At 35.5% G+C, this 14,139-nt stretch overlaps 3 protein-coding genes across 3 annotated transcripts; 2 read left to right on the top strand and 1 right to left on the bottom strand.

Moving 5' to 3' along the window:
- Window positions 1–1,653: 1,653 nt before the first annotated feature.
- Window positions 1,654–3,683, top strand: LOC120625421. Its single transcript, XM_039892483.1, has 2 exons — window positions 1,654–1,707; window positions 2,398–3,683. The coding sequence occupies exons 1-2, from the start codon at window positions 1,660–1,662 to the stop codon at window positions 3,640–3,642; spliced, it is 1,293 nt and encodes a 430-aa protein (XP_039748417.1). The 5' UTR covers window positions 1,654–1,659; the 3' UTR covers window positions 3,643–3,683.
- Window positions 3,684–3,840: 157 nt separating this feature from the next.
- LOC120625422 lies at window positions 3,841–5,385 on the bottom strand. The gene is made up of 2 exons (XM_039892484.1): window positions 5,277–5,385; window positions 3,841–4,612 (listed from the first exon to the last, which is right to left on the bottom strand). Exons 1-2 carry the CDS (start codon window positions 5,322–5,324, stop codon window positions 3,944–3,946), a joined length of 717 nt encoding a protein of 238 aa, XP_039748418.1. The 5' UTR covers window positions 5,325–5,385; the 3' UTR covers window positions 3,841–3,943.
- Window positions 5,386–6,129: 744 nt separating this feature from the next.
- Window positions 6,130–9,516, top strand: LOC120625420 (protein FAM136A-like). The gene is made up of 4 exons (XM_039892481.1): window positions 6,130–6,362; window positions 7,010–7,129; window positions 7,705–7,803; window positions 8,441–9,516. The coding sequence occupies exons 1-4, from the start codon at window positions 6,276–6,278 to the stop codon at window positions 8,573–8,575; spliced, it is 441 nt and encodes a 146-aa protein (XP_039748415.1). The 5' UTR covers window positions 6,130–6,275; the 3' UTR covers window positions 8,576–9,516.
- The last annotated feature ends 4,623 nt before the right edge of the window (window positions 9,517–14,139 follow it).

Here is a 14,139-nt window from a genome sequence, read left to right as displayed (position 1 = left end):
GAGGAGCTGTAGCAAGCCCAGTAGTGGGCTGGTAATAGGTTGATTATGCTGATAATCTTTTACTTTTGCAAGTACTCTACTATTGATTGGGTATCTGAACTGCATACCAACGAAGCCAATTATGTTGGATACCATCATATTTTATAAAGGCCTGTTTTTAAACCTATGTATACGACAGCCCTATCGTAGTCGACGAAACAAATATCTAATTACTAGATGCTACTACTAGTTAGTGGATAAGTAGTTTGGTTGCTTGGGTAGGTTACTTGTATTCGGTTGTTAGGACGTGAAGGAAGTACGATATTTGTAAGTGTAAAAATGTTCTTACAAAGTACCCTTGGTAATTTTATGCTTCCAGCATCAAAAGCAGCCTATATTACCCTCAGTCCTTCCAAGTAATATGTAAAGGATCAAGCCATATGGTTGCTTAGTCAGGGCGTGAAGAAAGGGCAAGCAAACAAACAAGTACACTTTCGCATTTATACCTAGTGATTTTTAATGAATAATCTACACGCTTCAATAGTATCTGGCCCTACTATTTGCTAATATATTGTGAATGTAACGGCGACCACATTATGTGATTAAAATAATATAATGCGCTTCATCTGTACACCACACGTGTCACAGTTGGAGGGAGGGTGTCCTTCCCATACGAAACCCGACTTTGTTGACGGAATTTTTTCCGACTCTCTATACAGGCCTATATGTGCGAAAATAAGATAATGGTTTATTTTGTACATATTGTGTAATTACTTCCAATATTTATCTATCTATTTTATACATATTGAAAAAAATTGGCACCGACATTAGTAGGTGTTGATTTTAAAGTACCTACCTATATTTATCTTTTCTATTGCCAAAAGAAATCTATCATCTTATCTTTAATGCTTTACAAAATACTTCATTATTAAAGTAACGATTTCATATTGTGCGTGCTTTATCTATATTTTCTTTTTACACCATCTTGCTTCTTACTTCATTAAGTTGCATTGCATTATTTATTATATGACATTGGTTAGGTTATGAGATAAGCATTCGGCGTAATTGGAAATCAGTTAAGTGAAACCCCCTTACTTTTAGATAAATGTATAGTCATATATCTATTATTTGAATGAAAAAACTGGTACCAAACAGAAATCGCTCTGGAAACTTTTAAGCAGAACTTTGCATGTGAAAATATATCAGGATAGAGGGTAAGGATAAGGATTCATAATTTTGTTTGTTTTCATGACAATCGACATAACAAAGTCCTCTTAGTTTCAACACAGTTTCTTAATTTCGTACTGCTAGGTTCATGGTTAGTCTATTTTTAATTACCATTACGTTTCATTTATATTAAACGCAATGGTTTATTAAAAATTAAATCAATTAAATGTATATACTTCTACTACTTATCTACATCGATCACCAACCATGCCCATCGTGGAGATTGTGGCAAACCCTCGCTAGGCTATAGATCAAACTGTGTATTAAAAAACCGATAAATTGACAAAAACCGCTATCGAGGAATATTGCAACGATATTCTTCGGAATATTTTGTATCAACTTTATGATAATTATAATTACACATTTATGTGCAATCACTCTTCAAAACATTATGAAAGTAACCTATATAAAAAGTTAGTGTGTCATTTACTTGTCCTCAGTAAAGATTGCACGATGGGTTGTAGAATTATAATATTTACATTTGCAGCCTTTTTTTGTCAGGTATGAGTTTTTTAAACATATTATGGTAATATTTTATGAAGGTTTAGTATCTACCATGTCACCATGGGTACCTAACCTAACCTAACCTAACCTTGGTTTACTATGCGCAGAATATAAATAAAATAGCACATAGGATACATATGAAACTATTATGCCGATGCCTCTTATGTATTAACAGATGTGAAATTATTTACTGAAAGTAAATAATTTCTGTGAACTAGTAACTAAGTTAGAAACAGTTTTTACAGTAGAATAAACTATTTTGAACTTCGTAAGTTTAGCTCGGAAAACCGATTGACGCGAGAGAGTTGATAGGTCTACTAGGTTCTGGGCCCCCAACGAAGTGGGCCAACTATACCAAGCAAGTCGCTGCAAGCCACTTGCGGGCGCGGCACAAGACTGAGAGTTTGGAAATCCCACAAGAGGTACATCCAAGCATTGAGTTCAATGGTTGATACGACGATGATGAAGTACTTTAGCGATCATGTACTTATGCTACGTCGAAACTGAGGTTCGGAGATTAGGGTTACAGGTTTAAAAGCGGCCATATTAGTGTTAGGTTAGACCGCATTAAAACTTAGGTACTCTCACGTAAGATTGCAAGAAAATGCTGTAAAAATGTTTTAATAAAGAGCATTCAGTAAACGTACATAAGGTTACTCATGTTCTAATGTTTTTTTTTAATTACAGGTTCAGTCCCAACTATGCGTAAATCCGGGGGTGGTACCACAAGTTATAGCAAATCCTCAATTAGTCACTGCTCCTCAAGTGATCTCATCACCTTTAATAAGTACAACTATAGTTGACAACTCTGTCTCGACCGCTCTGGCAAACGCTCTACAACTTCTTATAGTTAGCAATATTATAGAATCGAAATTAGGTGCATCTTGCTTAACTAACTTACTTAATGTAAATCCTGTTATTGAACCTGTAGCTCCATGTTATCCAAGAGTAAATATTGCCGAATATATAACTCCTATAACACCTTGCACTTCGTCTGTAGAAATAATATCACCCTGTCGGTCTTTTATAGAACCTATTGCGCTTAATTATGGTATATCAGACACATTCTATAGTAAACCGTATGGAGCTATCGAACCGTATCCGTATTTAGGTTGCTCTGAAATTTTACCAAATTTATATGACAGATTTGCTCCTTGCGGAACTGAAATTGTTAATCCGTGGCTTTCTAATGTCTATCTTCGCGATGTAGTGACTCCGAGTAACTATTGTGGTGTGGATGAAATAATATCTCCTACCTTTTATCCGTATAACAATTGCGGAGTAGATATTATAACATCTAGCCCATTCACACCTATATGTGGAAATGATGTCGTTGCTATACCATCCTATAATCCTGGTTGTTTTGGAGGATTTAATGAAATAATCGCTCCTATTCCATATACCTCTTGTGGGGATATTATTACCCCATTTAACCCTTGTGGAGTAACGGAGCTAATTTCTCCATGTGGACCATTTTACGGAGGATTGCCTGAAGTAATAACACCAATCAACCCCTGCAATACTGGATGTTTTGGAAATGTGGCTGAATTTGTTACCCCTTATAACTATTTTGGGGGAATATCAGAAATTATCAGCCCAATATCTCCTTGCAACCCTGGCTGTGGAGTGCCTGAAATTTGCTCACCATGTTCACCATACTACGGGGGTATTCCTGAAGTAATATCACCAGTGTATAAACCAGGATGTGCCGGTATTCCAGAATTATTACCTTCTAACCCATTTGGCCCTTGTCGTGGACCTGAAATTGTTACACCATGTGTAACTAATAGCTATCCTGAGGTAATAATCCCAACTTCATATTGTGCAGGTTGTTCAGGTTGTGAATTTTGTGGACCAGCTGCATTTCCTACAAATTTTGGTTACTTACCTTCTTGGCCAGGTGCGTTAGGTAATTCTTTTAATTATTTGTAAGTAATAAGTGTAATAAGTAATAAATATTATTTTGTTAAACACCACTTTGTTTTATTTAAATCTTTTCTTCCTTTACATTATTTCCCTTTTTCAATTTAATGTTAATGTACATAATAATAAATCTAACGCCTATAGAATTTGTACTTTAAAATTAAAAAATTATACTCGATAGTTTTTTCATTTAAATCAAAAACAGAATAAAATACATGAGGGAACAAAAAATTTCTCAAAAGATTTTGCAATTTTATTTCTTAATCAATACTTAAACCTAAAAAATAAATATTTATTTAACATTTACATTTTAATTACCTAACATACTTAGTATATTACCAACTAAGACATTACTGTTTACATTGGAAACACCACTGGGGAAACCAACAATATCCGGATATATAGAAGAAATAGCCCCAGGATTGACTAAACTTTGCGGAATAGGATTGCTAACTATTTGATTAGAACATGTAGAAATTACGCTAGGATTTATCAAATTAGGAGAAATAGGGTTTCTTACAACCGAATTTGAAAATTGAATACCAGGACTAATCAAATTAGGAGAAAAAGTATTTCTGACAGCTGGATTTAAACATGGAGCAATAGCTTTAGTTAAAACTGGATTTGACAATGATTGTGATGACATTAGTTCTTTGAAAAATGGTTCAGCTAATTGCAAAGCTACATCCGATCCACCTTGTTTTTCTTTTATCAAATTACATACAGACATAAATTGTATAATATCAATTAAGGTTTTGCATACAGATGGAGTACAATCAGTTATGATAGTTGTCGGTGAAGTAAGTAAAGGTGGAATATCTCGTATTTGTGCGTTCAGTATCGGTTGAACATCTCGTAATGTGGGCTGATATACTGATTGAGGTTGTGGATATATCAAAGGCGCTTCAACTATGGTTTCTGGTATTTGTCTATTGAAGACGAGGTTTGGTTGTCTATTTAAACATTGCGATGCGACGTTCTGAAAAGAAAAATAAAATATAAAAGCTAAAAATAACTACAAGTTTGAAATCACATCGTATTAATAGTAGGTACTAAAATATCTCATGGAATATTTAAACAGTTTTTTTTTTTAGTTTTAATGCCTATAATAAAGAAAAACGTGTACATGCGTTAGAAGTTATACTTCTTCGGCGTAACAAGCTAAAAATCTTTTAAAAAATTGTATCTTACGCCTTATTTTACGTTTGTAGAGAAAACAACACTAACAATAGAAAAAAGGTATTTAATACATTGAAAGTTTTATTATATCTAGTTATCTCATTATCGGACCACCAAGTTTCACTGAACATAAAAAATTTGAGATTTTTGTACAATCGAATTAATTAAATCACCGGAATGATCCCGCAGACTTTGACTATTGAAATTAGTGTACACTTCCAAACCTTTTTTTGAAAATACCAAAATGTCGACTATTGCCAACTTCAGGGTTTGTTTTTTGTGACGGTATGCGCGCGCATCGTGAAGTTAGCTGGCGGACGATGTATTCCGCTCTCTCACGGTTTTGCAACTACCTTCATCCTATTAAAATCGTGTAACCAGTGCGTGTTCATTTCGTTTCATCGTATAAGTAATTTCACTCCCATGATTTCGCTAAAAAGTATAAGTTCAAAAATTACACTTACATGAGTACCTATGCCTATAATACAGAGTATTGTGATAATTGTCTTCATTTTAAAATAACTTCAAGCCTCTGCAATATTTCAAATCTTACAATAAAAAAGATGTAAAATCATTTTATATTTATTAATATTTTATCTGAACTTCGTGTCTTATCGGATCTTTGTAGATTTCTTTTTATAGTGATAACATTATTTATTAAGAAAATCGAAAAGTAACGAGATAACAAATAACCGCTCATTACGTAAATCATCATAAATTTATCTACGTTTACTAACCATACGCGTAAAACTTAAGTCAACTATTATCAGGTAGTTTGGTCAAATTTCGAGAAAGAGGTAAACCGCCGAATTCAACTGAACGGATGGGCAGAAGCTTTGCAACATCGTGCGTGCAAAATCTCTCAGGGCCTGATTAATTATTGCGTACTAATTAGTATTATAGCGCTTCGTAGATTTCCTTCGATTGCCGCTACCGCCACCGGGGTAGTTCATAGCGTACATGGATGGTTAAGGCCAATTCGTGTAGAGCCCTCCGCAGCCGATGTCATTTGACAAATTAAGGACTGGGGCTGATTAAGCGGCCGAGCAAATTGGCGGAGCAACGGTGTGACGACCGACTAAAAATATTCATGCAACAGCATGCGGTTTCTATCGGAGGGCCAGCGATGAGTTGCCCAAAAGAAAGTTTTCATGGATCTCTATGCCTCAAAACTTCAAAAGAAACACTTCACGAAGGACAAAAAATTTAATTAGATTATCTTCCTATCATATGCTTTACGTAATAAACTTTCTTTGTCTAAGTAGCAAATACTATCAATCTATGGGTCCTGTATCTGTGCTACGACAAAGAGAAAAAAATATACTGTCAGTGTCAAACGTCATTTTCACCAACTTTCAAGAGACTGAAGAGATTTTGATTTGATTAACTCGCTGGGATTTCGGAATATTAAAACTTATTATTTTATGGTTTTTTAACACGCCAAGTATTAGATATTTATCAAAATGGTAGAAGCACAAAAGTATAGAGTTGAGCAAGAAATGACGAATCTAGTCAATGAGCTAGACCGGAGTTATTTGCGAAAAATGCAGGTCAGTTTCCATTTAGAGGTTAGGCCTTATCGTTTAGGCTTATGCAACTTTTGAATTTATTAAAACTACAGTTTTAATAAATTCAAAAGATTATTATTATATATATTACCATAGAAAGAAGATTTCAAGTCACCAAGAAGCTAGTGACTAAATATCAAGTAAATCTTCAAAAGTAAGTTGAGCTGGTATATAAAAAAAGGGAAATATGGATTTAAATGCTTAAAACACCTTTAAAAAAAAAAAAAATTTGCCAGACACAATATGAATTAAACTTAAAACTCAGTTCAAAATTAGCTATAGGCTACACCTAGATTGATGATGAAATTTGACAAGTATAGTAAAAAATCAGTGCCCACAAATCAAAGAAACGCATGCCCACATACACATACTGAATGCCCTCCCGGTAACTGTGTTTTTCCTAAACCTTCAAGGCAAGAGTGAATAGGCTTTTTCTAGGCAAGCGTGCTCCATCCTAGACCTCATCATTGCTTTCTAACCGGCATGATTGTCATCAAGTAGTAGTCATAGTTCTATGCTGGACAGAGGCCTCCACATCAATCAAAAAGATTACCTAAATTTTATAATTAGTGACATAATTATTAAAACCCATAAACAATTAAGGATCTAAGATAAATCAATCTTTTTAGGGTGACATGCATAGGTGTGCATCAAAATGCTGTGATGATCAACAATCTTCATTAGAGAGGGTCCACGGGTGTATAGAGAACTGTACCACTTCATTAAACCAGGCCAATAATTATGTACAAGTAAGTTATTAGAGCTAAGAGGTAGGATGTTTTTCATACAATTCGCTTTACATACTAATATTAGGTATGCATACCTGTGTCTGTGAGTTAAGTTTGTTACCTATTTGTTTGTTACTTTAGCACTACACCAATCTTGATGAAATTACGATACTTTTTATTCTGAAAATGAACCATGGTTACATTCACAGAATATTTAAATACCAGTTAAGTCTCTCTTAGTAAAATGTAGCTTTGCAAAAGCTCTTTTAACCAGAGGTGCTTAAGCTACATTTGCAAACTGGCAAATCAATGGGAATCCGCTAGTTTGCGGTACTAGTACTAGTACGGTTACAAGTACTTTTAATTTTCATTGTAAAGTCAATACCTCCTGAGAATGCTTGAGTTTGAAAAGGAAATGGTCCTAGATATGTTATTTCATAGGTATGGTGTAAAGTTTCACAGAATTAATAAAATAACTATAAGAAAAAAAATATAATAAAATAATTATAAGAAAAACTGATTTGTTTTTTGTAGCATATTATAGAAATATTAAAGAAAATTATTTTTAATTGATCATTATTCCTTTTCCTTTACAGAAAGAAATTAATCACCTACAAAACAGACTGCAGCGCTGTGTTATGGACTGCAATGATTCAGTACGAGACAGATTAGGCCCAGATCCTAGCCAAGAAACTGTGAGTATACAACATCAATAGAGTACCATTCCCTTTCCAGTTAACACCCCATTGGCCACAGGCCTCCTCTCTCAAAGGAAAGATGGTTTTAAGCATAGACCCACCACACTGCTCCAATGTTGGCAGGCTATAACAATTCTTATCATTTGATAACAAACAGGATATATATCAGGATATCATTGAAGGTTGAAGAAGTTGCTCTGCAATCAGGGCTTTATATGCATTTGAAAATTATAATATACAGATAAACACCCAGACACTGGAAAACACTTATGTTCATCACACAAACATTTTCCAGTTGTGGGAATCGAACCCACGGATTTGGACTCAGAAAGCAGGGTCGCTGCCCACTGCGCCAGTCGGCCGTCTAAATATACTTTTTTTATTGTAATTTTTAGTTTCATTGTAATTTTTTATTGCAGACTTGAGGCCCCGGTCCTTATTATTCAGTCAGTGCACAATATTCATGTATAAAAGCACTGCTTACCCTAAAAAATTTATATGACTTGTATACAGGAGCAGAATTTTTCCAATTTCTGTTTAAAAACCCAGCGCACGCCACTGATTCAGTAGTTCAATACAGCGCTGCTATAGTGTTTTGTGGAGATATTTAACTAACAACTTATTTCTTTCACAGATCGACAAATGCACAATAGAATTTGAGAAGTGTGCAGTAAAATGTGTTGATAAGCACATAGGTTTGATTCCCGGAATGATGAAATCCATGAAGAAGGTTCTAGCGAGCGGCAAACCACCTCCAATGAGTGAATGAAAATAAATATATATTTAAATAATAATGTATCTGGTAATTTATAAACATGTTAAAATCAAATATTCTTTATTCAAGTTGGCCTATCGCAGGCTCTATAAAGCCTACTTACATTGTTATTGTGGGGTGATGGTGATATCTTTATATTTGTTAACATAAAGCTAAAGCTACTGGGATTCCAAAAGTACTCTGGTTTCAAATGAGGCCCACAACTACCAATCAAACTTACATCTATTGTAAAGTTTTTTGCTATCACCTTCCCACGGAAAATTGATTTGATGACTAGCTATGAAGCTCGTTTAAGCAATCACGTTTAGAATATAAAAGGTATATCCTTTAAGGTTACGTTTTATAAGAAACTTTTAACATATTCAAAGACATCTCCAATATTTCATTTTGTTCCTTAGTGTAGCCGGTACTGCGAGATTTTTTCCCAGTCAGCGTCAACGACACTACATAGTACTCAGTGGCGTGCACTTGGTTTCTTACCAGGGTATGCATACAGCAGGAAAATTGCATAAAACGGCAAAAACCCTCCCGTTTTACGAGATTTATATAAATTTTAGGGTATGCAGTGCTTTTGTGCATGTATGAAGTGCACGCCACTGATAGTACTAGTACTTTTCTATTATTATGAAACTAGTGGACGTTCATTCCTACTCCTAATAATGTAAACTACTATTTACTGCGAGGCACGGTCTCCTACAATAGGAAGGGAACATCTAAACTTGGCTGGCGGACTAACCGTAGTACAATACGCCGGCCAAGTGTAGATTGATAGGCTTAATAATGTAAAGTATATAAACTAGAAATGTTACAAAATGTCTATCAATTCTTAAAACACTAACGATTATGAGAAAAATAAAGAACATGTTTTTTTTCTTTTGCGGATTTACATAAAAAGAATGATACGGACCTGCGTACAAATAGTTTACACTAATTTAACCACCTAATAAATCAGCGCCATCTCGCGGAATACTCATTAACGACCAGGAACCACGAATGACCACGTCGCCCTTTTGTGATTGAGAAAGTACCGCATATTCGGTATCTTTAAGATTACCCTACATTACGCATAGACAATAATATAAGTGTATGTCGCTGCGTTTTTTGTGCATTTGCAAAGCTGGACATAGATAAAAAACGGAATAAAGAAATAAACATAAGGACTCACTCTCGCATTTATAATAATTGTATGGATTGTTATCAGGATAAAAGAGATAGATTTATTTTAAGAGCTCAAGTTTAGTATATTAGATTGTAGTTTTGAATAAAAATTTTAATGTTTAAGTGTATTTTTTATTTCTTTACATTTACTTGCTCCTCGTGGACCGAGTTCGAACCCCGGTACGCATGTCAGAGTTTTATTTAATTTATTTATTCAAAGAACTTGTTGAATAATATAGGAAACACACACAGGGTCACTTAAACATAATAATGAGCATAAGGCGGCCTTATCACTAAAAGTAATCTCTTCAAGGCTACCTTATCTAATGGAATAAGGCAGTGAGTGAGGGGAAATCGCAATTCTATACATATAATTACATAGATTTACACACTAAAAAAATACATAGATAATTGAATTAAATAATAAATGTAATAATATACATATATAGATATATATGTTTTTACAACTCACACATACATACACAGATAGTATTAACATGAATAACGCACATAACGTTAATAATGTAAAGTATATAAACTAGAAATGTTACAAAATGTCTATCAATTCTTAAAACACTAACGATTATGAGAAAAATAAAGAACATGTTTTTTTTCTTTTGCGGATTTACATAAAAAGAATGATACGGACCTGCGTACAAATAGTTTACACTAATTTAACCACCGAATAAATCAGCGCCATCTCGCGGAATACTCATTAACGACCAGGAACCACGAATGACCACGTCGCCCTTTTGTGATTGAGAAAGTACCGCATATTCGGTATCTTTAAGATTACCCTACATTACGCATAGACAATAATATAAGTGTATGTCGCTGCGTTTTTTGTGCATTTGCAAAGCTGGACATAGATAAAAAACGGAATAAAGAAATAAACATAAGGACTCACTCTCGCATTTATAATAATTGTATGGATTGTTATCAGGATAAAAGAGATAGATTTATTTTAAGAGCTCAAGTTTAGTATATTAGATTGTAGTTTTGAATAAAAATTTTAATGTTTAAGTGTATTTTTTATTTCTTTCCATTTACTTGCTCCTCGTGGACCGAGTTCGAACCCCGGTACGCATGTCAGAGTTTTATTTAATTTATTTATTCAAAGAACTTGTTGAATAATATAGGAAACACACACAGGGTCACTTAAACATAATAATGAGCATAAGGCGGCCTTATCACTAAAAGTAATCTCTTCAAGGCTACCTTATCTAATGGAATAAGGCAGTGAGTGAGGGGAAATCGCAATTCTATACATATAATTACATAGATTTACACACTAAAAAAATACATAGATAATTGAATTAAATAATAAATGTAATAATATACATATATAGATATATATGTTTTTACAACTCACACATACATACACAGATAGTATTAACATGAATAACGCACATAACTTTTGTAAGTTATGTGCGTTTTTAGCAGTTAATCCATAATGTTCTCAAAACGTGTGAAGTCTACCAATCCGCACTTAACTACTACGGACTACGGCTTAAACCATTCTAATTCTTGGAGGAGACCCGTGTCCTATAGTGGACCGTTATGATGAGTTAATAAAACAATTCGAATTTACCTACTTTCCCGATTATCACACGCAGTGGCGTGCACTTCAAACATGCACAAAAGCACTGCATACCCAAATTATATAACTCGTGTTGGAGGGGAATTTTTCCATTTTATGCATACCCTGATCGAAAACCCTGTGTACGCAACTGATCACACGTTAGTGACGATAACCGGGATCATCTGAGTAACATGGTCTCTTTGGCACGGGGTGCGGACACCGATAATTTCCTAAATCCGTTAACATTATTGACCAATTAACGGCCCACTACGGAGTATGGACCTTCTCTCGAAATAAAAGGAATTCGGGCCGTTATCCATCTCCAAGCTGACCCGGTGCGGTGCTAAAGCTGTGTGTCTGTATATTAGAACATTAGGTAGAAATTCCTTGCCTGCAGTTTTTTTTAATAGTAGGTAATAATTGACGTATTAACATATAGCCCACCTGATGGTAGTGTGTTTGGAGTGGAAAACCTTACCTATGAACAGAGAAGAACTTCGCAGGGCATGCAAAAAACACGCCCTACTAAGGGCCTCCCTGTGCACATCCAGCTGAGGCGTAGGTAAATCTGTGATTACACCGGCAACCACCAGCCCTTCAAACCGGAACATAGCAGTGCTTAGTGGCAGAAATAAGCATGGCGTTCGTATTTTCCCGGACTAGCTCTGTAACAAAAGTCTCTACTACTTGATGTTTCTTACGATGTTTTCCTTCACTAGAACAAAACTCCGATCTAGATCTATAAGAAATATGGCGAGCGTGCCGGCGTTCTAACTTCAAAGCCGTGGGAGAAGATAAAGGTTTGTCCTATCGCTGAGGAGAACATATCTAGCCATATTCTCTCCATCGGCAATTGCTTGGCGGCACAGCGATTTTGAGAAGATGGTATCTCGCACCGACAGAATGCTTCCATCAGACCCAGACCAGGCAAAATTCTGAACTAATAAATTGCTCACGCAGATTATCGAAGACCACAGTGTCACCATTGCGCCAGGGAGGTCGTCAAAACGTGACGCAATTTGTACCTACTTACCTATTGAAACACGAATTCGTGAGGATAAGCAAAATAGGTATTTGTTTATTGCGCAAACAACGCTTGTTTTGTTTATTGCTCAATAATTATACACAGAATTATATTTATAAAGAGAGGTTTTGTAACTAAATCTTCTAAGTGTGTCATTAGTACCATGGCTCCGAGTACAAAGGTTGTTTACCTTCTTTTCTTTTGCTGCGTAAGTATTTTGACTGTTTGTACTTATTATCGGGAAAGATACTTTTCACACCACTCGCTCTACTCTGCCTTATTACATGGCCTAGAATTCAAAGGTCAAGTACGTCAATACATTCTTTAGGCTAATCTGAATAAAATTTCTTCGTTCTTATATTGCTATCTCGCTCGCACTCACTATACCTATGAAGCGCGAACCATAGAGTATAGTTGTAAAAAAACCCTTACAGCTTTTATTGCCTCGCGAGGTGTGAAAAGTACAGTACTTAACTCAGGATTAAAACCCTAAAACCCTCGCTATGCTCAGAAAGAGTAATAGATGCAATACGCTTCTACACCTCGCTGCGCTCGGGAGTTACTTACTCTAAGTTCCCTCGTTTGCTTCGGAATTATCCCGGCACCCGTAACGTAAGATATTGCTTTACCCCCTTGTTGAACAATCTACTATATAATCACACTTGCTTGCAAATCTTAGATATGATTACATCGCTAATAATCAATTGAGTATAGATTACAACGCACTGCAATTTAATATAATAATTGCATTGGTGTGGATGGGGGTTCTGAAGAGATGGATTGCTTCTATCTGCTTGCAATTGATTGCTGCAACGGATTGCCTGTAACTGCCTACCTAAAAGAATTCGCGAGAAAAGTCTAAAACTTAAAGCATTTTTGCGTAACGCAGCTTTTGATCATCATCAGTTGCAGTGGACACATGCCTCCACTATCGTAGGAGAGATGGCCTAAGAGCATAGACCCACTACGCTGCTACAATCCGCGTTGGTGGGCATTTAACGACTATTATACCAAATTAGTTATATTAACCGGGACTGACGGCTTTACATGCTCTCCGTGGCACGGGGGCTAGCAGCGCTTTCCTAACTCCGGGCCGGTACTGGAAATTGTTTGACGGAAAGAAAACAACATCAAACAACATTTGAATTTCGAATCTCAGGATGCGTACTTTTACAAATGCGTATGTTAACAAATAGACCAAAGAGACATTCACAACAGCGAAGTTGCAGTTTTTATGCCTGAATAAGACAGACGAGTAGACTATATTTACGATATATTTACAATATATTTACATTTGTTTACGTTGGCGTTGGCTAAGACACCTATACTTTTTCAGATCTTCGCGGCCGCAACCGCAAGTTTACCTCCGTGCGGGTGCTCCACGCTGATTCCCTACGAGGCTATGTCCGGATGCTACGCACCAGTTTGCGGATGCGGAATTTCCGTACTCGACTGCGTCACCATACCACCTTTAGCTCCCGTGCTCGGGTGTGGAACGCACTTACGTCAGATCACTATACCACCTCCTTGTTTATTATGAATTAAAATTATTTTACCTGCCTAGTGAGACTTATTTAAAGCATGGTAGGTATGGTCAGTTTTTGCTTGCACTGGTAATCCTAAACTTACCTTCTCCTACCTATTACAAAAAAAGGTAGCTTGGAACTTCCTTTTATAATGGAAAGGCACCGACAAACAATATAATTACTATACTATACAATACTAGGTACATAATTATTACTAAAGAGAATATTTACAAACGTGATTTTTGAGAGATGATGATGATGTTTATCC

Source organism: Pararge aegeria, chromosome 7, assembly GCF_905163445.1.
Source record: "Pararge aegeria chromosome 7, ilParAegt1.1, whole genome shotgun sequence".
NCBI classification, from domain to species: domain Eukaryota; kingdom Metazoa; phylum Arthropoda; class Insecta; order Lepidoptera; family Nymphalidae; genus Pararge; species Pararge aegeria.
This window is presented reverse-complemented; position numbering and strand designations above follow the sequence as displayed.